This window comes from Chenopodium quinoa, unplaced genomic scaffold, assembly GCF_001683475.1.
Source record: "Chenopodium quinoa cultivar QQ74 unplaced genomic scaffold, ASM168347v1, whole genome shotgun sequence".
Taxonomy (NCBI): domain Eukaryota; kingdom Viridiplantae; phylum Streptophyta; class Magnoliopsida; order Caryophyllales; family Amaranthaceae; genus Chenopodium; species Chenopodium quinoa.
Genome location: NW_018743331.1, coordinates 4,705,482 through 4,731,486, shown reverse-complemented (window position 1 = coordinate 4,731,486; position 26,005 = coordinate 4,705,482). Strand labels below are relative to the sequence as shown.

The following is a 26,005-nucleotide window of genomic DNA, read 5'->3' as shown; positions in this document are numbered from 1 at the left end:
GTTGTTATGGCGGGCCCCTCTGGCGGTTTCCGTCACCGGAGTTAGGCTTAGGTGGGAAAACTGATGTTTAATTTTTTTATGAGGTGGTAAAGTAAATCTTTTTTTTTGGAGGTGGTAAATTCAATAAAGTCGTTATTTGAAGGTGGTAAAAATCAAAATTTCCTTATTTTTTTTATTGGCCTATACTCGCATTATGCGGCAATTCGAGCACAACTTCTTGCACAAAGCCCATTTTCAAGTGTAGATGTTGCGTATCAAAGCGTGGTGATAGCGGAGAGACTCCGAGAGGGGAGTACGAAGGTGGAGAATGCAGTGGCCTTTACGGTCGATTCGAGAGCAAAACAACGCTATGAGGATAACAGTGATAAATTTTGTGATTACTGTAATAGAGAGGGTCATGATGAAAGCGGATGTTTTCAAATACACAGCTATCCCCCGTGGTGGGGGATCGTGGACGTGGTGGTCGAGGAAGAGGTCGTAGTGGAGGACGCGGAGGAGGGCGTAGTGCTAGTGGCCGGGGGTCTCGTATTAGAGGCAGCAACACGACATCAACATCATCCTCCCAGCAGCAAACTGTGAGGGCAAATAAAGTGAGTGGGAACTCGACACAACAGCATTCAAAGGCTCCTTCTACTGCTGATGCGGCAGCAAGTTTGGTTGGTGTGAATGCCACCCAAATTCAACAAATTTTGGATATTTTAAATCCAAAAACGAAGCAATTACATGGTAAGGAAAATATTATACCTTGGATTGTAGATACAGGGGCATCAAATCATGTGACATGTGATGCTTAAGAATTTAAAGCGTGTTCAAAATTGTCCCATTGGTTTGCCCGATGGAAAGTCCGCTAATGCGGATCAATTAGGAACAGTGATATTACCTAGCGGATTACGGCTTGACAATGTTCTATATGTGCCTCAATTAACTTGCAATTTAATATCTGTAACTCAATTGAGTGATGATTCTAGATGTATGATGCAATTTACTAAAAAAATATGTGTTATACAAGACCCGCAGACGAGAAGGGTGATTGGTGTGAGTGAACTTGAAGATGGACTATATCATATCTGTGGTGTTCTTCAAGTGAAGGTTCTAGCAGTGGATGGAGAGTCTTCGTTTGATTTATGGCATCAACGGATGGGTCACCCTTTAGAGACAGTGTTGAAGATGATTCCAATTGTGAGTAGTTCTTCTAGGAGACATAGTAATAAAGCATGTGATGTTTGTATCTAGATGTAGTTTCCAATTAGTGAAAAAAAATCAAGTCGTATATTCGAACTTGTTCATATAGATTTGTGGGATTCATATAAAACACCTTTTTCTTGTGGAGCACATTATTTTTTAATAATAGTTGATGATTTCTCTAGAGGAGTTTGGATTTATTTGTTGAAAAATAAAACCGATGTTGAAAAAATGTTCTTGAATTTTGTTGCTATGATTAAACGTCAATTTGATCAAGTGATTAAAATTGTTAGAAGTGATAATGGCAGAATTTAATTCCTTGCGTTATTATTTTGTTAAAAATGGCATGATTTTTGAGACATCGTGTGTGGGAACATCACAACTAAATGGGAGAGTTGAGAGGAAACATCAACATATTTTAAATGTGGCATGGGCATTGAGATTCCAAGGTAATTTTCCATTGAAATTTTGGGGAGAATGTGTTTTATCGACTTGTCATTTGATAAATACACTAGTAGAAAAAATGAAATAGACACCGCACAATCCGCACCGGTTTTTGAAAAGCGATGCTAAAAAAAAAATAAGCGGGATTGGGAAATAGAGTTTTCGCACCGATTCCAAACAAACCGATGTGAAAAGTTTGTTTTTCGCACCGGTTCTAACCAAACCGGTGCGAAACGTTTGTTTTTCGCATCGGTCCTAACCAAACCGGTGCGAAAGCTATTGCTAAATATAAAAAAAAAACCCGGTCTGTATATATACTCTTTCTTTCTCTTTCATTTCCTCATCTACCTCTCTCTCCTCATTGACCAAACTAAACCCAGACCGACACCCTAAAAAACCCACCATCACCGAAAACTAAACCATCGCTGAAACCCACCAGTCCACCACCATCGCCGAAACCTACCAGTCCACCACCAACGCCGAAACCCAAACCATCGCTGAAACCCACCATTGCCGAAACCCAAACCACCCACGAAATCCCCCACCCCCACGAAACCCAACCCAGAACCACCTACAAAACCCAAACCCACCCACAAAACCCAACCTAGAACCACCCAAAACCAAGCCACCTGCCCCTTAAACCATCATATCTAAACTTTAATTTTTCTTCAAGAGAGAGAGAGAGAGACCGAGAGTTAAAGAGCGAGAGAAAGAGGAAAACCGCAGCAAGAGGATGCGGCGACGACTTGTTGCGGTGATGTCAGAGGCGGCGATGATGAAGTTGGTGATTAGAGACTGCAACGCCGTCAATATTGAAGGTGGTGTTTCAGATGATTTCTTGGAAGATGAATGGATGATGAATGACTGGTTGAATTAAGTTTATTTTTTGATTGGATTAGTGTTGGAGATCAAAGTTGCTAGAGGAAATTGATGAGGAATTGATGGGCAGAACAGCAAACGATAGAGAGTGTTGAAGTATGTATATTTTAATCAAGTTATTTCTTGTAATTTAATTTATATGTATTGTTGAATTTTAAGGTGATTTGGATGATTTTGTTAAATGGGTTTGTTTTTGTTAGGATTTTTGGTGATGGGTTTGTGAATTTTATCAAGATTTGAGTGTTATTGAAATATTTGTTGTGATTGATTTAGATTTTTATTTGATTACAAGTATATGATAAAGCTGTAAATGATAAAACAACTTAATTTGTTTGAAAATGGTGGTGTATGAATGTTAATTTTATTGTTCGTTGTATGTTTCTGGAGATGCCTCGCCGCGCCTTCTCCAGTTTGACCCGCGGGCGCGGCAAATTGGGTATGAATGTTAATTCATAATTTTTTTTTTAATTTTTTGGGGCATTTTGGCACCGGTTAACCGGTGCCAAAAACTTTTTTTTTTTAATTTTTTTGGGAACTTTTTCGCACCGGTTTTGAACCGAACCGGTGCGAAATTTTTTTCTATTTAGCATCCCTCAAATCTACACCGGTTCAAAATCGGTGCGAAAGGGGGTTTTGAACCGGTGCGGATTTATATTTTTCGCCTAGTGATAGAACCCCAACACCTTTGCTTACTGTTTGAAATTTTGTTCAATAAACCTCCATCATCTGAGTACATTCGTGTTCTTAGTTGTTTGTGCTATGCTCATAATCAAAGGAGTAAGGGAGGTAAATTTGCTAGTCGGAGTAGAAAGTGTGTGTTTTTGGGTATCCATTGGGAATAAAGGATGGAGCATTTATGACTTGGAAACCGAAGAAATTTTTTTATCTCGAGATGTTAGATTTTTTAGAATATTTTTCCGTTTAGTACTCCGGAGAATGTGGCGTCACCTAGGGACAGTCAAGTGCTTATGGTGGACGAGTATTTTAGTGATGATGAATGGCTTGGTGGAGGTGAGGAGCAACAAGTAGTAAGCTTCACAACCAAGCTACAACAAGGAGAGGAATACCGCAACATGGCTGTGGAGGAGACTGCCAACATCGTTGTACCTACTGTACGACCCGTTTGGGGGCCAGCAGGTGCTGGCGTGAGCATCCAGTAGCAGTAGCTAGGTGAGGGGGGCATGAGCAGCCAACAACAAGAAGATCAATACAACAGCTCAGTGAGGGTGAGAGGTCCGGTTTTGTGAGTGAAAAAGGGAGAAATGTTGAGGAGTTGGGTAAAGGAAAAAGAACAAAAATTCCATGGACGAAATTGCGAGATTATGTGACACATACAATTCAGAAAACAGTCCATCCAACAATTTTACACCTACATCATCCTCCTCAGGTACTCCTTATCCCCTCACATATTTTTTTGATTGCTCACGTTTTTCAAAAAAACATAAAAAGTACATTGCAACTATAACAACAAGTCACTAGTAGAAAAACTTAAATGAGCACCGCACAATGCGCGCCGGTGCGAAAAATAAGTTAATCGCACCGGTTCGGTTACCGGTGCGAATGCTATGAAAAAAAAACTGGTCTTTTTTATATCTTCTTTCTTTCTCTTTCCTCGATATCTCCTCCTCTCTCATCTACCTCTCTCAGTCTCTCTCATCTACAAAAATGGAGCCTCAAACTCCTTCTCTATCCTTCGATCTCCTTTTCCTTCTTTCACTTTCCCCTCTTCTTTCTTTCTGTTTCGTACTTGTTTTTTTTTTTTTTTTTTTTTTTTTTTTTTTTTTTTTTTCCGCCCTGCCTTAGCTTATCTCTCCTCCTTCATTCTTCTTCATCTTCTATGAGGGCTGCGATTTTGAGCCGGTTTTGAGGGCTTGAATCCCACCAATTTTACTATCTCTTCCTCTTTAATCTGCTGCTTTGTATTCTCTGTTCATTCAAGATCTGTTGATTTGTTGTTTTTCACGAATTGATTTTACGTTGGGTTGCGCGAAGTTGAAGCTTGATTAAGAATTGATTCTGATTTTGGGGGTAATGTTTGTAGATCAAGTTGATTTGTTGTGTTGATATTCGAAATTCAATGAGATTTGTGATTCCTCGCTATAGTTGTTGTTGTTCATCATCTAGGGTTTGCGATTTCTATTGTCTCCTCTTCCTCCTCCTATCCGGTAATTTGTTCATGTTTGTGTTTTTGATTGATTTATGTTTTGTGATTTCATGAATTGGGTTGATTTGTTTTTTATTGATCGATGTCGAATACTGGAATTCAGGTTTCTGTTGTTGATGGGTCGATGCTGGATTTGTGTGGGAGTCTAAGTTGAAGGTTGCTTTAGGTTTTTGGTTGAAATTTGATATTTTGCTGAAGAAAGCCTAGATATATGATGTTTACAGATTGCTGTAGTTTGAGCTAGAATTGGTTTGTATGTTAGAAATCGAAATTGATGAAGGAATATTTGATCATGCTTAATTGTGTTCATTTCATGTTTTGTGATCACCATATGCTCAGTTATTTATGGCAATGTTTTGCAGGGAAGGCCTATAATGCATGGAATGCCGAGCATGGGGATAATAGGCTCTCAGATACGGCCTAGTGGGGTTCCTCCTTCGGTTCTTCACCAGCAAAGACCAATGTAGGCAGCTTTTGTTTTTTTTCTCTGATTTTGCTATTGAGGCTATTCTGTTTTTATTATGAAATGCAGGAGTGTGATGAAGTTAGCCTGTTTTGGTTATGAAATGCTAGATTATTATTGCTGTTCTGATTTATTGTTGACTGAGATGGAGCATTGTGTGTTGCTTGTTGATAAATGGTTGCCAGCAACTGTGATCTGTTGCTGGCCAAGGGATGTATGATTGTGATATGTTGTTGTCGCTATTGATGTTAGTGTGTGGCCTGAGTTTCTTGGATTATGTCCCTTTTAATGTCCCTTGATTAATGTTATTTGGAATATGTACCTTAATTATGTCCATTGTTTAATGTTGCTTGGAATATGTTCCTTGATTATGTCCCTTGATTAATGTTGCTTGGAATATACTCCTTGACTATGTCCCTTTTTAACTGACCCCAATATAATAAACCAATGCTTGTCCCTGTTTCACCCCAATGTCTGTCCATATGTCTGTCCCTACTGACTATTGATATGTCTGTCCCTGTTTTACCCCATTGACTATCGATATGTCTGTCCTTGTTTTCAATGATGAAACCTTTGCTTGAGAGCCCAACTTCTGGTGAAGTGATGAATAATATTTTCCATTGACCTCTCATGAACCATTTGTGTTCTAGGATTGTAGTCTTTAGGCAGAATTGGTAGTCATGGAAGAAGGTGGGTTGTCAGTGATAGTTATGGGGGAACTGAGACTCTTAAAATGGCCTCCCTTTTTTTTCTTCTCCTATCCATATGTCTATGATGAAAGTCCAATATATGAGATAGCTAGTACACCCAAATGATAATCATCACCTATTTACCATTAGATTCCAATCAATACATTTTATGTTTGATTTGTTGAGACTTTTGGGCAGATTTGTGAATATTAATTATCATGTATTGCTCATGTGCATTCATTCATCAATTCATGTTTTTGATTTCTTTCTTCTGGTTAACAACCCCTCCTTCTCTAGCACACTTATGTGTTTGAGATTAAAATCTCTAATGAATTGATAAGTACTTTCTTGATATGATTGGCGTACAAGACTGAGCATACCACAAACGGACTAAAAAAAATGAATTTTGAAAGGGGGAAAAAACCTGAAACCTGATCGTGCTTGATCCCTAATTATTCAATTGGTCCATTTCTGATTATAATCTACATTTTGAGTCAAACCATGTGAAGAATGAGTATATCACTGCATATAAAGTTGCATAATTTGAAGGTACTGCTGTTAGCAGTTGGCTCATGTTTGATTTTGAATAGTATTTGAGAGGTTGCAAGTTGGGGTCTTGTGGTTTACAGTCATTGTCTATATATTAGGTAAGTATTTAAATGGAGGTGACTAGTTTTGTCAACATAGAAAAGTCTTTTTAACTCTTATACAAAACCTTTTAAGGTCCTGTTTTGTCTAATCTTGAGTCATGGACTCTTTTTGACAAGCTTAGATAAATTCACTAAAACTATTCTTCAATCCTTAAGCAATTACTTGTTTTTTCCAATTGTGATCTGTTATGATACTTTGGAATCTACGATTCTTGTCAAGCCTGAGCATATTCTTACTCAATTTATAAAGTATAGCTGGCCTATCCGTACCCATTTGACACCTGTAATTAAGGAGGTGAAGAGAAAAGATAAGAATGCATCTCATGATTTCATCATTGTATGCAGGGTAACACTAGTAGAAAAAATGAAATAGGCACCCCCCCTTTAGCACCGGTTCTTGAAAACCGGTGCCAAAAGAAATGGGCGGGAGTGAAAAATTGAGAGTTGGCACCGGTTCGAACTAAAACTGGTGCCAACTTAAAAAAAAAAATTAAAAAATGGTATGGAAAAAAGTTGGCACTGGTTCACCGGTTCAAACCGGTGCCATTTATGAGATAAAATCGGGTTTCAATTCCTTAATATATAATACTTCATTCTTCGTTTTTCAATTCAGTCTTTCATTCTGTACTAGAAGCTTCTTCGTTTTTCATTCTGTGATCTCTAACTCTGAAATAATTGCATGCTCTCCTTCCTAATTTCTCATCTCTCATCTCGATCTCTTCTTCTCTCTCATCTCTATTCTTCTTCTTTAATTTGTAGTTCTTCTCTCATCTCGTTATGCTTCTTTGACCCCTCTCATCTCTGTTCTTCTTTCTCCAACCAAGCACAACAACCAAGCCGTCGCCGTCAACCACAACAAACATCGCCGCCGCCTTAAATCTGGGTAATTTATGGGTTTTCCGATTTCTGGGTTCTTGAATCTGGGTAATTTCTGGGTTTTGGGTTTCTGGGTTCTGGGTTATTTCACGATTTTGCTCGGTTTTTTCTGTGTTCTTAGGGTTTCTGGGTTTTGTTTTTTTTTCTAGGTTTCTGGGTTTTGTGGGTTGAATCTTTGTGGGTGTATTTGTGCGAAATCGTTCGTTTTTAATGGGGTTTAATTGATCGATTTGTGTTCGATTTTTTGGGTTTAATTGTTCGATTGGCTTTCATTTTTTTTGGGTTTATTTGTTCTATTTATATTTTGTTTTTTTTGGTTGAATTTATATGGGTTGAATCTTAGTGCCTTGTTCGATTTTTGTATATTTGACAACGGGAGAAAGAAGGATAGCAATATGTATATTTGACGATGTTGTTGAGCAGTGTCGTGAAGCTGCTCTCAAGTAAGCCTAGCATCTCAAGGGACAAGATGCTTCTTCAGATAGAACAAGAATGCCTGGATGTTTACAAAAGGAAAGTTGACCTGGCTGTTAAATCAAGGGCTCGGCTTCTCCAGACCTTGATTCTGTTAGATTGATTCTTTTTTTTTTAAATTTTTTTTTTTTCAGTTTTTTAAAGTGTAATATTACAAGTTATTGAAGAAAATATGTGAGTTTTATGTATATTATGATTATATATAAGTATTAGGTACAATTTAAGTGAAAAAATGCAATTTTTTTTTTTAATTTTTTGGGCATTTTTCGCACCGGTTCACAGTAAGAATCGGTTCGAAATCTTTTGGTTTTTGGCATCCCTCAAATAAGGACCGGTTCAAAACCGGTGCTAAATGGGGGTTTTGAACTGGTGCCCATTTGTATTTTTCGCCTAGTGTCATGAGCCTAAAAACTTTAAAGAGGCTATGAAGCATACAAGATGGAGAGATGCAATGGCCGCTAATATTAGAGCTCTAGAAGAGCAAGGCACGTGGGTACTTGAGAAGCTTCCGCCCGGGAAGAAAGCTCTTGGAAGCAAATGGGTATATACAGAGAACCGAGATGAACATGGTAATTTGCTGAGATTGAAGGCGAGATTGGTAATCTTGGGCATTCATTAGGTTGAAGGCTTAGATTACAATGAGACGTTTGCTCCGGTTGCTAAAATGGCGATAGTTCGGACTTATTTTGCAGTAGCAGCCGTGAGAAACTGGGAAGTGCATCAGATGGATGTACATAATGCATTTTTGCATGGCGACCTAGAAGAAGAAATTTATATGAAAATTCTTCCTGGTTTCAATAAAGATAACTCTGAATATGTTTGCAGGATGAAGAAGTCATTATATGGCTCCTAGATATTGGTTTGCTAAATTGACTGCAGCTTTGAAGAAATATGGATTTAAACAATCCTATTCAGATTATTCTTCGTTCACTCTGACGAAAGAAAAATTACAATTGAATGTGATAATATATGTTGATGATTTGATTGTTGCAGGGAACGATAAAATTGCCTTGTCAAAGTTTAAGGCATATTTCGGAAACTGCATGCTTTAAGATGAAATATTTGAGAGTGTTGAAATACTTCCTAGGGCTTGAGTTTGCTCGAAACAAGTAGGGTTTTTATATTTGTCAACGAAAATATTCTCTTGATATTATTTTCGTAATTGGGTTATTAGGTGCGAAACCTACAGATTTTCTGATGGAACAGAATCATAAATTGGCCCTAGCAGAAGGTAGGGTGTTGGATGATGGGGAGAAATATAGGCGACTTGATGGGCGCCTAATATATTTGTTTGTGACTAGACCAGATCTTGCATATCCTGTACATATATTGTCCCAGTTTATGTAGAGTCCGAGAGAAGACCATTGGGAGGCCGCACTTCGTATGGTCCGTTACTTGAAGAAGAATCCGGGTCAAGGAATACTTCTTCGTTCAGACAGTGAGTTGCAACTTGAAGGGTGGTGTAATTTTGATTGGGCTAGTTGCCCTTTGACGAGGCGGTCGTTGACAGGTTGGTTTGTGTTGCTTGGTTTTTCCCCTGTGTCTTGGAAAACCAAGAAACAACATACTGTTTCCCGCTCTTCTACTAAGGCAGAATATAGGTCGATGGCTGCGGTGACTTGTGAACTGAAATGGTTGAAACAACTACTTTGGAGATTTGGGTGTGCGCTATCCACAGGGTATGAACTTGTATTGTGATAGTCAGTCGGCACTATACATTGCTCAAAATCCGGTGTTCTATGAGAGAACGAAGCATATTGAGGCAGACATGCATTTTGTGCGAGATGCGATTAAGGATGGTTTGATTTCACCTTCATATGTGCCGACGAAGGTGCAACTAGCTGACATTTTTACGAAAGCTTTGGGGAAGACTCAATTTGAGTATTTACTTGGCAAGTTGGGCATTCGAGATCTTCATGTTCCAACTTGAGGGGGGATGTTAAGATAGGAATATATCTTATATGATAATATTTAAGGAAGATATTGTGATATTATCTTGATAGGTTAATTATTCCCCAAGCTATCTCTTGTATAAATATATGTGAAAGATGAATGAGAAAGTTGAGATCTTAAGATTAATTTGACATAGGTTTTTCTGGATTCGTATTCAATGTTCGAAACATTATAATTTAACCCTTCTGGTGAATTTGGTGGTTAATTCATGATTTCAGAAATCTTAAAATTTCGCATATGTTGTGTAGATTGGGGCATATTTTTAATCTCCATCGATGCGCGAGTGTATTTACGAGACAAATATCATACATTAGTGATTAATTTTATCCATGGATGCACCTTTATTTTTTTTTTGAGGAATATCCATGGATGAACCTTGAAGAACAATAACAAACAGTTTTTTTTATTTTTATTTCTTTATTTAATCTTATTTTTTAACTTAATTAAAACTGATTTTATTAAAATAATTATGAAAATAAAAATTTGATTTTCCAAAAATCAGAAAAAAAATTTAGAAAAAAGAAAATGATTTTAAAAAAAATAAATTAAAAGGTTTGACCAAGTATTAAAATAAGGAAAAATCAATCAATAGAATTTAAGAGTAGTGGTGGTCAATAAGGATGACCATAGTAGAAACATCCTTGTATGGTTACAGTGCGTGGCTTCAAACTCTAATATCCATTAGCTTATTGTGATTTCAGATTCTTATAATCTGATCTTGTTACTCTACTATGAGGTGAATAGGTGATGGAAGAGGTGACATCAATTTCCTATGGCTCTTACAAAAGATTAAGCTCCTAAGTTCAAGGGTCGACTTTTCATTAATTAGTGTAGTATATATAAGGCAGATAAATAGCGTGTTCACAGGGCTCACCAAATTGCTAGTAACATGAAACGTGGATTTTGTCAAGGGTTTCTTTTTCAACCTTTCTCCCAAAAAAAACAGTCACCTTAAATCTTAAACATAGGGATGTTATTTGTACTAAGTCACTATACAAGAGAGCGAGGTAAATTGGATCAACTTTGGTTTTAAATCATTTTTTTTAACAACGCAATAAAAAAACAACACACAAGAGTACTTCTCATCTCTAGCTATACTCGATAGATATTGAGTAATCTTACACGAGAATACGAGATACAACTACTACAACAAGGTATACTGAACGATTTCCATAAAAAAAAATGCTAAAAAGAATGAAACATTTTCTTACATGCGTTGATTTCAAAACTAATTCCTCACATACTGTCCACGCAAGATCGATTAGTAGGAGCCAAGTTACTTGGATTAAGGGCATGTTCTTTTCACTTTATGTTTGTTCAGCCAGAATGATTTTCAATGAACTAAAATTACTTTTCCTGAAATTAAATTAGTTTGAATTACTTAACTTCAATTTTTTTTACTGATTCTTTATTATTATTATTATTATTATTATTATTATTATTACTATTATTATTATTATATACCTATTTTTATTGATTAAGACTTAGGCCCCGTTGACTTCACCTTATTTTTGCTGAATTGAAATTATTTTTACTGAACTAAAATTATTTTTGCTGAACTTAAATTATTTTTACTGAACTGAAATTATTTTTACTGGTTTTTAGTCATATTTCTTCTTTAAAGTTACTGATTTTTACTGAACTGAAATAATTTTTACTGAGCTGAACTTATTTTTACTTAACTGAACTTTTTTTTGCTGTACTGAAATTATTTTTACAGAATTGAAATTATTTTTATTGAATATTATTTTGTTAAGGTGAAGTGAACAGGATCTTATTTTTATAAAACTGGACTTAATTTTTGTTGAACTAAACTTATTTTTACTAAACTTAAAATGGTTATAATAAACTTTTAATTATTTATTGAATAATATTTGAATAAGGTGAAGAAAACATGCATGACTTAAATTAATTTTTAACCAAATTCTGAGCTGAAATTTTCACTGCCTTCAAAAGGGGAATTAAATTAAAGCTTGCAATCAAGTTGTAGAAATTTAGATTCGTAGAATTCCAACTTGATTTGGCTTACTTTAAATTTAGTTCATACTTAGCTTGTTCAACTTTGGATACATCAAAATTGTATGTTATGGAACTGTTTTAAAACTTATACGAAGTAAGTATATTGGTATTGAAGGTGTCTTTGAAATAAATACACTTGATCATTAATGATTTTTTTATTTTATTTTATTTTATTTATTTATTTTTTTTCTGTTTTTGGTGTAGAAAGAGTCATAGAAATAAAATAATGTAAATGAGATTTAGTTTTTAGCTTTGGCACTAGTCTATCATCCTTCAATTTTTTAACAAAATAAACTAGTTGACATTTCCTTGAGAATGAACGATTCACCGAATCTCTAAAGAATGCCAATATTCGATATTTGTAAAGAATGTATTCGTTACTTGTAAAATGACAAGTTATCGATCGTTCATGAACTTTCACTGCTCAAGTATCGAAAGATAGCACCCTCAAAAAACATGCTACAATCAATGAGGTATCACTTTCACTCTGAATTAAGATAATTATATTTTAAAAAAAATAATTGGTATACATTGGCCATAAAAAAGAGCAAAAAAGAAGAAACAAAAAAAAGTAATTAATTCAAAAATACAAAGGGATAGTACAACAATTTACACTACAAAAACAAGTACTTTAAACCCCAGAAGGAAAAAGAGTGAGAGATTACAAAGAAATTGGTTTCTTTTCTTAGGTTGAGGTGGACCAAACCATAATATTCCTTAACAGCACCAAAAGACCTGCTCCAAACAGACAAAGATTAAAACACTTTTTATTACAAAGCTAAAAAAATAAAAAAATAAAAACAATTAGGAATGATGAAAAGTAAAGAATATATTTAGGAATATTATGTATTTACCAAATGATTCCTTGGAGTTGGACAACAAATAAAGGGATATTGAACTTAATTAAACATTATAAATTGATTTTGTTTCCAACTTCACTAAAAGTGTAGAATTTTAATCTATTCTGTTTTCTGACTTGAAGTGAAGAATTAAAAATTTTATAATACGTATTTGCAAAAAGTATTGAAATGACAAATTAAATCTTGAAAATTACTCTGTATATCAATTAAGGCGTATGTAGTGTCTAAAAAGACAAAATAAAAAAAAAGTTATCGCATATTATATATATATACTTCAATTTTTTTATATTTATATCTACTTATACTTTAAATAAATTGCTTATACGTGTGGAGTATTTTTGAAATAATTTCACCATTTCAATTTATAGTATATTGACTTGTAAAAGTGACTGATATAAGTACTAGGATATATTATGCAGAGGTAACTTTAAGCTAAACTCCATAGATAATATCCACAATAAGTTAGTTATATGGCAGGTAATTTAAGATAATGGAGGGAAAATCAGTTTAATTTATCTAATTGTTATATAATCGCTTATATTCTTAGACATTTTTACAAATATAATGTATACACTTATTAAAAAAAAAAAATGTATACATAAAAATGTAAAGGCTTTAACCAAAAGGGAAACATTTTTACAGACAAACTTGTTAAGCAATTTACAATCTTTAATTTTTTTTTTTTTTTTTTTTTTTTTCCCAGTCAATTGAGACAATATCATTTTGGGAATCAATAAACTTTAGAGGGAATAAAACATTAAGAATCAAATAAATATCATAAACAACATCAAAGTTAATTATGTTATGAATCTTTTTGTCACTAATTTGAAATTTATGAACCATTTTAACTTTAAAATATATAAATAAAAGTTTAAAATAATAACAAATCATCCTTTAAGAAAATTAAGTTATTATCTTAAATTTTATTATAATGTGGAGTAAGAAGTATATAATTTAATAAATAATTGACATGTAAATTAGCAAATAGGGTGTCTTACATTGAAGCAAGAGGACAAGAACCTTCTACAAGAGATAAGTGTATTAATAGTCTTCTTCATTTTCTTCTTGTTCTTCTTTGGAGAGTTATGAAGCTTAACAAACATATCATAATCATCAGAGCAAATGATAATCCCAGGAGAGGTTATGAACACGCTTCGACGAATAGGAGGCGACCAAAGGCTGCTTGTATCGTAGTCGAAATCAAACTCTAAGGCGTCAAAGAACTTGCCTAGGAGTCTATCTGATTTCGACTTTGACACCGAGAGGATGTGGCGGTTTTCTTCATCAATAATTTTGGAAGTACAAGTACTGCTGCTGCTTTTGGTGCTAATATTATCTGTTGATAATGATGGTAATGATGTTGAAGAAACGTTGGCTGATGATGATGAGGCCGACGAGAGGTCGGACGACGACATTATAATTATTATGTGGTGTTTTGAGAATTCTATGAGGTTTTGATGATGATAAGAGGTTTTGAGAGTGCTATATAAATGGAGTTGAAGTGTTGCAACTATAATTGATGCATGTTATAATTATACTAGGAGCATGGTAAAGCAAGTTGTGTGTACTTAAAAGTATATGTTGTGTGGTCATAATTGTATTTTTATTTATTTATTTATTTTATCAACCAACGGACCAATGATTTTTTTTTTATTTTTTATTTTTTTATTACTAGTATTATTAATTACTCCCTCCGTATTTAATTACTTACTTTATTTGTAATTTTTGCAATGTTTGTAATTCATACATAAGAAAAAATATAGTCTTATGGGTAATTATTGGAATCATCTTAATGAATAGCTTAATATTTTTCAATTGTTATAATTTATATTTATTGATAATTAAAGATATTATTGATCAAATAATTGCATTGACATACATGCCTAGGGTAAATGAAGCAAATAATAAAATACGAGGGGAGTATGAAGTACCATGCATGAAATATGGTAGCAAAATCAAAGATTATTGTCTAGTGTGCTTTTTAAATGCAGTAAAAGTCAAATTTTCCGATAATATAATTTCAAAGAAAATCAGTACTAGAGGTGTTAATTGGGTATCTGACTGTCTAAGTCAGGTTCGGTAAAATTAGGTCAGATTGGGGTTATTTTAAATTTATGTCAAGCTAAATTATTGTGTCCGTACAAGTCATAAGTTGAATTGAGTTTTACTCGAATTTGGTCGGTCTACTATAAGAGCTGTAATTGAGTCACTTAGTGTAAGTCAAATGTACAGTAGAGTAGGCTCCAAAAGGTAGGCTCGCAAGAACCGGATAGTACACAATGATGAATGAGCTCCAAATGGACCATGATTGACAAATGCACATTGTATGAATGATAGTCATAGTTCAATTCTATAGTAAACCGACCAATCTATAGCTAATTTACCCAATTTGACAACCTTGGAATGTTGCCAAAAATGTTTCGATTGTCAGACAATGACGCTCTAAATCACTGTAATCTATAATGGGAAACCAATGATATATATGTACACAGTAATTTTATATAAAAGCAGTAAAAAGGCTTCGAATTTCCATAAATGACATAAAGTAGTAATAATGATGATGAAGAGCTAGCTTACATAATCTTACTTGGTTAAAATGGTAAGTGGATATCACAATGATAACTACTTCTATAACTCATGTCCCGCAGAATATATTTTGAAACCGTTTGATTTTTATTTTATTGTCCAAGACTCTAAGTCGAAGGTTTGATGTTTACACACTTCAATCAGTTGTTGGCCTGGGTGTTGCCCCGGGTCGTTATATGTGATTAAAAATGAATCAAGTAAATTGTTGAATTGTGGAGTACTTCTAAATGTATATGAATGAGATGAGATAATTTTTTTTATTTATTGGATCCATAAACCTAAACTACAAAATGAGTTAATAGTTGATTAAAAGCTTTAGCAAAGTAAACACAATTATGCTTTCAAAAATGTAAACAAAATTATGAACATAAACATCAGGAACTAATCATGAGTCGGCAGATTAAATCTGATCTAGCTAGAAATGTTAAACTCCCTCTGTTTCTTATTTACAAGCCTATTTTTCATTTTTCACAGGAATTAAGGAACTTAGAGATCCCTTAAAACCAATGATTGGGAAGTACAAATATCCATATTGGGTTAGAGAGAGATAGAGAAAAAGAATAGGTACTTGGTAATTATTGAAGAGATGGAGAGAGAAATTGTTGGAAAATGATATCAAAAATACAAAAAAAATAAAATAAAAGAATTGACAACTCATCAAAAAGAGGGAATATTGTCAGAAAGTACATTATTTAAATAGAAATAAGCATATAAGTTTTTTGATTTCCCTGAAATGGAATACAGGCTTGTAACTAAGGGACGGAGGGAGTACAACTTATATACTTAGTACCATTTTTTTTTAAATTAAAAACATTGTTCATCCCTAGTGCTCTCTAAATAATAATAGCTCGTCTCTTCATTCTAAAGAGGTTAATAACTTCATCCTACAACAATTATAACCAACTTTACTTGCTCATCATATACATGTTGAAGTTAGATTGTGTCCGATTTGTGTTGAATCTACACAAGATAACAATAAAAACTGATTAAAGAAATAGCTTAGGAATTGGAAATTAATATGGATTATAATTATTTACCTTTTCACTCTTGTATTGGTTGTCTAGACACTCCTATTATTGAAATCTATGCAGTCTTCCTCTCCATAACACCACCCGCCACACAGTGTGTTTTAGTCGTTCTTGATTATCTCTCTTTTCATTTTCCCAATAAAGAAAGCTGATATATTCTATTCTAATTTAGAATATAGAGTGGTGATTGATAACGAAGTACAATATTTGACTGAAAATGGATTATTTATATAGAAGGGTTATAACATTCAAAGCATCTATTTGAACGAAAAATCAAGTAATTAATTGAGGTAGAAATTGGTGATACCATTGACGGTTAAAACTTACAAAATAAAAAAAATAAAAAAAAAAAATGAAAAAAAAAACCAAGAATAGTAGTACTATGTATGAAGGTGAAAAGTTGCATACATGAGTTTAGGTTTTAATTTTGGTCAATTTCAAACTTAATTAGTATGAGGAAAAATAATGAGCTATTCCATTATGTTATTATGGACCATATTAGTTACAAATATATTTTGGGCAATGCATTAAGATCATTACTAATATTCAATGCAATGGGTAGGAAGATAGTATGAGCAAGGGAGGTGTTGTGAAGGCAAAGTCCAAGTTTTGAGAGAGCTGACAAGCGCACTTTAGGGCGCGCTTTAGAGCATATTTTAGGATGATTTTGGATGTATTTGGGGCCGTTTTGGCCGATTATTACCTTGTTATGCTTACGTTCCCCATATTACGTGCTTCACGGGTTTTCGGTTTGTTTTTGATGTGTTTTCAGGTAATATCAACCGAGTTTAATCGGATCCCGAGCCCTTGATGCGTAACCGAGCTAGCCTTGACCGAAGTCCGAGGAGTTAAGGAAGTTCAAGTGTCGTGCATTGATTACATAGCACAGGCAGCACGGCCGTGTTACCATAGGCACACCCGTGCTGGCCTATAAGCAAGCAACCCCAGGCAAGGCAGCACGGCCGTGCAAGCCAATAGCACAGCCGTGTCAGTATCCACGCACCAGCACGGTCGTGCAGGCCATTAGCACGGCCGTGCCAGATGTTGCCCGTGCCCGTGTCAGCTTCAGTATGGGCCCCGTGCTAGAACATATTCAGCACGGCCGTGTCATTTTTAGCACGGCCGTGCCAGGAAGCTGCACGGCCGTGCCATATATAGCACGGCCGTGCCAATTTGAAGAAGAAACCCGGTTTACTTACTGACAAGCTAGCACGGCCGTGCCAAATACAGCACGGCCGTGCTGATCCAGGGTTAACTGCGCGCTTGACTTCTCCGAATTAGAAGACGTATATAAGGCCCGACTTTAAGAGGATTTGAAGACAGTTTTTTAGGGATAGTTTTTGAGAGCCTTGTAGAGAGTATTGGAGAACGTTCTTAGTATTAGAGATTCATTAGCTTTCTTAGAAATTATTCTAGCGATTTTAGTTTTTTCTTGGATCGATTTGAAACAAGATTTGTGAAGATTCTTTGTGTTATTCATTGACGACGGATATCAAAGTTCTGAACTTTTCCATTGATTCGCATCAATACAATTGGTATTATTCATTCTTGTTTATTAATCAAGCTTTATTATTCCTTAATCAGAATTCATGTTTATATCTATTATGCTTTTGGAATTCATTATTGCTTTGATTATGAATATGTGTGAGTAGTCTCCTAGCTAGGGTTTCGGGATGAAACCCGGCCTAGGTAATCTATGTAATTGAGGATTGATTTTGATAAACGGATTGTGATTAAATTGATTTTATGCGATTGCATGTTAATTCATTATAATAGGAGTAGCTAACCTAGAATCTTGAATTTGATTGCATGATATCCTTGATTTGAACAAGAGATTGTGAATTGAGTATTTCATTATTGAATGTGGTTTGATTTTGTATCGAGTAATGTTAAGTGCATGAGAAATCCAAGCTTAGTATTGCCCGTTGTCTTCGTATCACATGATATTGATCAGACATATAGTCTTTGCATATCCCGTTTGTCTTTGTGATTCCTTGTTGCGTAGTTACCGATGGTTTGGTGAATTCCCGTTCTCCCTAGTGTCTTAGTTTATTGATTTATTCCATCTTATTAGTAGTATTTTAGAACACCATTTTCCATTGATTTCGAACTAGCTTAGGTTTAAGATTGATTTGCAATTACTCTCGTTCCTCGTGGACCGAACCTTTATTTGCCATTGTACTTGGTTATAGGGTGTTCGTATAAGTATTGTTTGATTGAGAGTTAGATTGTAGCGACTGATTTAACCCTTGTCAAAATGGCGCTGTTGCCGGTGAGCGGTGTTTGTTAATTGCTTTTTGATTTCTTGAGTCTAGTTCATCATAAAAAAATACAAAAAGATTTTTCTTTTTGGCTACACTTGTAGCCCTGCTATTTAATTGGTTTGGTTAGTGTGTATGCGCAGGTCTAAACAGAGAGAATTAATACCCTTCGATCCAGAAATCGAAAGAACTTTGAAGAGCAATCGTAAATCTCGATTGACGTCATCAAACTCTCAAGGAAAGGAACACAACACACAACAGGTTCCAATGACAGACGCACCACGACCCCTTAAGGAGTTGGGAACTTCTGGGGCATATAGAGCTTCAAGTGGGATTGCTCCACCCACTACTAAGGCCAATGATTTTGAGATCCGGCCGGCTATGATCACCCTCATCGAGAGAAGGCAGTTTAGTGGTGCCAAGCATGAGAGCCCTTTGGCTCATTTGAACGAATTTGAGAAGTATTGCAATACCATCAAGGTTAATGGGGTGAATCAAGAGTTCGTGAGATTGAAGCTTTTCCCCTTTTCACTTATTGGGAGAGCTCTCGAATGGTTAGAGAAGGAGGTGAAGCCGAACTCTCTACACACTTGGGATGATGTCACGACAGCATTCTTGGGAAGATTTTATTCCCAAAAGAAGACGGTCGATGCTAGAGCTTTGATCCAGGGATTTCGGGAAAGGAGTGGGGAGTCAATCTACGAAGCATGGGAAAGGTACAAGGAGTACCAAAGAGAGTGCCCACACCACGGAATCCCAACATATCAAGTTTTACAGATTTTCTATGGAGGATTGAGTCCTCAAGGGAAGACCAGTTTGGATGCGGGACCAGGTGGCCCCATTATGAACAAAACCGAAGAAGAAGTCATTGATATCATAGAAGATGTGGTACGACACCACATGGATTGGCAAGATGGAGAGCGAGAGGCCACAAGAGAGAGTGGAGGAGCGGTCTATTCGGTAGACCATCTTAATGCAATCGGGAATTTGACATCGCAAATTGTAAATCTAGGTAAGGAAATGTCAATTATCAAAGAGAAGCTCAACGCTCCACCACATCAAAATCTTCCATCCCATTCTAAGGGAGCAGGTATGCACTCTAACTCTAATAATATGCCTGCTGGATGTATATTCTGTGAAAACTGTGGGTCTTATGACCATGATACCTCTTCCTGCAACGTAGATTCCCAATTTCAATCCAACTGTAATGATGGTAATGATTGTGATAATGAACAAGTCAATGCCTTGTCTTATGATAATAGACCTAGGAATGACAATAACAGATATTTACCACCTAATCAAAGAGGGAACAATTATAATCAACAGGGTAATTATTCTGACTACCAACAACAAAACCAGTGGGGAAACAGGAACCAAAGGGACCAAAATCCCCAAGGGTCCTATAATCAACATGGTAATTTTGGTAATCAGAATAATTACCAACAAAATGCAGGTAATCAAGGGCAATACAATCAGAACATGAATGCCAATAACAGGGGAAATTGGAATAACAATGGTAACAGGAAAAACTTCCAAAATCAAAATCCCCAACAGTCTAATGCGCGTGGTTCCCGAGCCTCTAATGACAACTACAATGCTCAAGGACCATCGCAAAGGACTAGTTTGGAGGAGATGATGGAAGCACATACCAAAATTTTCAACACTTTCATGGCCACCAGTGACAAAAAGTTTAATGAAGTGATGACACATAATAAAATGCTTGAAACCCATATTTCTCAGTTGGCTAGTGCTATAAAGGATAGGGTTGGAGTGTCAAAACTCCCACCTCAAGGTATTGACCCTAAAAACTCTGTAAATGCTATCACCACTAGGAGTGGAAAGACATTGAGGGGGAGCGATGAAGTGGTACCCCCTAGGAGTCAATCTGTGACTACACCTACCACTGATACTGTTATAGAGAGTGAGGAGGAGAGGACCGGAGAGAATGATAAAACTGTGGAGGTCTTAAATGAAAAGGAAGTAACACAAGTCAAAGAACCCAATCTACTGCAAAAACTTCCTTACCCCCATAAGTTTGTGAGACATAAGTTGGATGCTCAATTCGGTAAGTTTTTAGAGACTTTGAAGCAAATTCACCTTTCCATACCATTCACCGACGCTATAAAACAAATGCCTAACTATGCTAGGTTTTTGAAAGACATTTTGAGTGGCAGGAGGAATTATGATGGGGTGGAAACTGTTAACCTCACCGCGAATTGTAGTGCAATCATCATGAACAAGATGCCTCCCAAATTGGGAGACCCAGATAATTTCTCAATCCCTTGTGCTATTAATAAAATGAAAATTGATAATGCATTATGTGATCTAGGGGCTAGTGTTAGTCTTATGCCATATTCTGTATATCAAAGATTAGGGGTAGGATAACTTCTTCCTACCAACATTACCCTACAGTTAGCTGATCGTTTGATCAAATTTCCTAAGGGTAAGGTAGAAGATGTTCCCCTACGAGTTGGGAAATTTGTTATACCTGTGGATTTTGTAGTTTTGGAAATGGATGAAGATAATCATATACCTATTATTCTTGGGCGACCTTTCCTAGCTACCTCTGGTGCTCTTATTGATGTGAAGAGTGCCAAGATTTCTTTAAAGGTAGGAGAGGAGGTCCTTGAATTTGATCTGAACAAAAGCATGCAATATCCTTTGTCTACTTCCGAAAACTGCATGATGATTGACACTATTGATTCGATTGTCTCTAGTATGCATACACTATTGCTTTCTACTAACCATGATCTTGAGCCAAGTGACACCGATGAGAGCAGGTACATAGAGGAGCAAATGCTAGAGGAAGATGTTGGTGATAACGGTTTCAAGGAAATTACACCCATGTATGCACTTGCTATGGCCACCACAAGAGAGGTAAACGAGGCCCCTAAGGTAGAATTGAAACCTCTACCATCACATCTAAGGTACGAATTTCTTGGCCCTGATTCAACTTATCTTGTCATTGTGAATTCTTCTTTAGATGCGGATCAAACTCGGAAGTTGTGTGATGTATTGAGAGAGCATCAAAGTGCCATAGGCTATACCATTGATAACCTCAAGGGTATTAGCCCCGCTATATGTATGCATCACATAACTCTCGAGGATGGTGCGAGGCCTTCTATTGAGAGGCAGAGGAAACTCAATCCTCAAATGGGGGAGGTGGTGAAGAAGGAGATCACCAAACTCCTTGATGCAGGTATCATCTTCCCCATTTCAAGCTCTAGATGGGTTTCCCCTGTGCATGTTGTTCCTAAGAAGGGGGGAATGACTGTAGTTGAGAATGAGAATGGTGAGCTCATCTCAACTAGAACGGTGACCGGTTGGCGGATGTGCATAGACTATAGACGTCTAAACGCATCTACCAAAAAGGACCATTTTCCCCTCCCTTTTATTGATCAAATGCTCGAAAGACTAACTAGGCACAAGTATTATTGCTTTCTTGACGGTTATTCGGGGTTTTTCCAAATACCTATAAACCCGGATGACCAAGAGAAGACGACTTTTACTTGTCCATATGGTACTTTTGCCTACAGGAGAATGCCTTTTGGACTTTGCAATGCACCGGGCACCTTTCAACGCTGTATGATGAGCATTTTTGGGGACATGTTGGAGGCCGAGATGGAGGTTTTCATGGACGATTTTTCTGTTGGAGGAGCCTCCTTTGATGATTGCCTAGTGAACTTGGGGAAGTGCCTACAACGGTGTGAGAGAGTGAATTTAGTCCTGAACTGGGAGAAGTGTCACTTCATGGTTGAAGAAGGTATTGTCCTTGGTCACAAGATCTCAAATGCAGGCATAGAGGTGGACAAAGTAAAGGTTGAAGTTATAGCAAAGCTACCACCGCCGGTCAATGCAAAAGGGGTAAGACAATTCCTAGGGCATGCGGGGTTCTACCGGCGATTCATAAAAGATTTCTCTCTTATAGCCAAGCCTTTGACTGCTTTATTGCAAAAGAAAGTCGACTTCAAGTTCGACAAAGAGTGCCTACAAGCTTTTAACACACTTAAGAAAGCTTTGATTTCGGCACTGATTGTGCAAGGACCGCGGTGGGATCTACCTTTTGAGTTGATGTGCGATGCTAGTGATACGGCTATTGGAGGTGTTCTTGGGCAACGAGTTGAGAAGAGGTTTCACGTGATCTATTACATGTCCAAGACCTTAAATGAAGCACAAAGGAACTACACCACTACAGAGAAAGAGTTCCTAGCCATTGTTCATGCATTTGAGAAATTTTGGGACTACCTCATTGGTTCCAAAACGATTGTTTATACCGACCATGCAGCCATCAAGTACCTAATTTCGAAGAAGGAATCCAAACCACGCCTCCTCCGATGGGTCCTCTCTTTACAACAATTTCATGTGGAGATCCGGGACAAGAAGGGAGCCGAGAATGTGGTTGCGGATCACCTTTCGCGCATGGAGAGGGAGCAACAAGAAGATGATGGGCTGCCCATTTGTGATGAGTTGAAGGATGATGTTTTATACCTCCTCAAGGAGAAGATTCTACCATGGTTTGCGGATATGGTAAACTACTTGGCTTGTGAGGAGTTTCCCCTCGATTAATCCAAGAACCAACGGAAGAAGATTAGGAGAGATGCAAGGCATTACATATGGGATGATCCAATTTTGTTCAAGAGAGGTGTAGATGGTCTCCTAAGAAGGTGCGTTCCGGAGGAAGAAGTTCATAGTGTGCTGAAAATGTGCCACTCCGACCCTTGCGGAGGTCACATGGGGGCTAATAAAACAGCCCAAAAGGTTTTGCAATGTGGGCTATGGTGGCCCCATATCTTTAAAGACGCGTGGGCATTTGTGAAGACTTGCGATGCTTGCCAACGGAGTGGAAACATTTCCAATAAGAATGAAATGCCTCAACAACCCATACTTGAACTTGAGATCTTTGATGTGTGGGGCATTGACTTCATGGGACCTTTCCCTTCCTCCCGTGGGAACCAATACATACTTGTGGCTGTGGATTACGTGTCTAAGTGGGTGGAAGCAATTGCCTCCCCTACAAATGATCACAAGGTGGTGGTGAAACTGTTCAAGAAGATTATATTTCCAAGGTTCGGGGTTCCTAGGGCGGTTATAAGTGACAACGGGTCACACTTTGTGCATGGGGCCTTTCAGAGGATGCTTCGAAAGAATGGAGTGCATCAAAGGTTCGGGACAACCTATCACCCTCAATCGAGTGGGCAAGCGGAAGTCTCCAATCGACAGATAAAGTCCATCCTTGAGAAGACAGTGGCGAAGAATAGGAAAGATTGGTCTGATAAGCTTGATGATGCACTTTGGGCATACCAGACTGCTTTCAAGACCCCAATAGGCACCACCCCATACCGCTTGGTCTACGAGAAAGCATGTCACCTCCCGGTCGAACTAGAGCACCGCGCTCAATGGGCTATCAAGAAGATAAATTTTGATCTAGCAAGCGCGGGAGAGCAACGGATGTTGGACCTTCATGAATTGGAGGAGCTTCGGATGGACGCATACGACAGTGCGAACCTATACAAGTCCCGATCTAAGGAGTTCCATGACCGGAAGATAGAGCGGAAGGTGTTCAATGTTGGTGACAAAGTCCTCTTATATAACTCTAGGATGAAGCTTTTCCCCGGTAAGTTGATGTCAAGATGGAGGGGTCCATTCACTGTCAAAGATGTTTTCCCTTCCGGTGCGGTTGAGCTTTATGATTCTAATGGGTTGCAATCCTTCGTGGTTAATGGGCAAAGGTTGAAGACATACTATGAGGGAGCCCATGTTGTTGTGATAGATGTGTTCAAATGCGGTCACAAGAGTTGAATGTGACCACGTCAAGCTATCGACGTTAAACTTAGCGCTTCCGGGAGGCAACCCGATTTTCTTGCTTTTACTAGAGTAGTTTCTTTTGTTTTGTAGTTGGTCTAGATCCTAATTTGTGTGAGTTTTGTGTGCTCTTGTGTGTTTTTGTGCAGGTAGAATATTGGTTAGAAGTCGGAATGAAGAGAGTGATGCGCCCCTTGATGGAAAACAAAACCTGCAGACTGCAGCAGACAGCACGATCGTGCTATCAGACAGCACGGCCGTGCTATCAGACAGCACGACCGTGCCAAAATCTGCACGGCCGTGCCAAACCTCAAAACCATCCAAAAGCCCACTGACATACTAGCACGGCCGTTCCATTTTCAGCACGGTCGTGTCAAGTAATAGCACGGCCGTGCTAATTCTAGCACGACCGTGCCATCTGAAACTAAACTTCGCAAAAAGCCTGCCAAGCCAACACGGCCGTGCCAAATTCGGCACGGCCGTGCCAAACCTCAGCACGGCCGTGCCAGTTTTAGCACGGCCGTGCAGCGCGGGTTCCGGATAGCTTTTTCGTGTTTTTAAACACAATTTCACTCAAACTCTCTCTTTATTCCCCAACTCTCTAACACTCTTTCCTACCCTTTTTCTCTCTAAACTAACCCAAAACCCCCCAACCTCCTCCCTCAATTCCTCAAATCAAACACAAATTCCCCATATTCTTCTTTCAAGATCTCGGCACCCTCCTTGCATTGGAGCATTTTTCAAGTGATTGGACGCAAAATCCGGCCCTCTTTGAGCTCGCCACAACTCCACTTCGTGGAGTCCTCGGCGAATTCGTTCTTAAACTCATTGATTTTCGCAATTTTTGTCCAATTTCATTAGTTTTATTGAATATTTGTTGTTGAATTGTGCTTTATTGTTGCAAGTTTGGGTGATCTAGTAGTGTTAGGGTAGTACATTGCATGCTAGGATTGCTTCTTGCTTGTTAATTGGTATATTGTGCTTAATTTCTTGAATCAAACATGCCTAGAACAAAGACATCGACTAGGAGACCGGGTCGGGACGATGCATCCTCATCCATGGTTCCACCCACGGTGGACACCATGGGTATTGTTTTTAATAACCCTTCCTTTTTGGACAAATTTGTAGGATTATCCCACCGACCGATCCGGCCTACCAAGTTCTACGACCCTTTAGCCGCTAGGGCTCTAGGGATCGAAAGCGACATGGTTCAACTATTTTCATTTACCAACTTTGATTCTTTCCTTACCATGCATGCTCTCACTTACAAGAGGCTTACCCTCGAATTTTTGTTTTCTTTGTACGTGCATCGGGATGAGAATAACTCACCCCGGTACTTGTCCTTTCAACTAATGAACCCGGGCACCATTCAAATGTCGGTGGCCCAAGTTAATGCCGCCTTTGGGTGGACATCCGACCTGAAATATGGTCCTAAGGATGGCCACTCAAAACACTAAAACTCCGGGTTGTTTTGGCGGCAAATCACGGGGAAGATGGATAGAGATCCCCGTAGGGATAAGGCGACTTCCATCGTCAATCCCACCTTTCGGTTGTCCCACAGGACCTTCTCCTCTACTATCTTTGCTAGAGGAGATAGTTCGGGTGTAGTCTCCATTAGGGAGCTACAGTTTATTTGGCACCTCACCCGTGGGGACGGGCGTCTAGACATGGGAGC

General features: G+C 37.5%; 1 protein-coding gene across 1 annotated transcript; it reads right to left on the bottom strand.

The window, feature by feature from the left end:
* Nucleotides 1–11,904: 11,904 nt before the first annotated feature.
* On the bottom strand, nt 11,905–14,322 carry LOC110737510. Its single transcript, XM_021917863.1, has 2 exons — nt 13,652–14,322; nt 11,905–12,528 (listed from the first exon to the last, which is right to left on the bottom strand). The coding sequence occupies exons 1-2, from the start codon at nt 14,066–14,068 to the stop codon at nt 12,511–12,513; spliced, it is 435 nt and encodes a 144-aa protein (XP_021773555.1). The 5' UTR covers nt 14,069–14,322; the 3' UTR covers nt 11,905–12,510.
* Between the last annotated feature and the right edge of the window lie 11,683 nt (nt 14,323–26,005).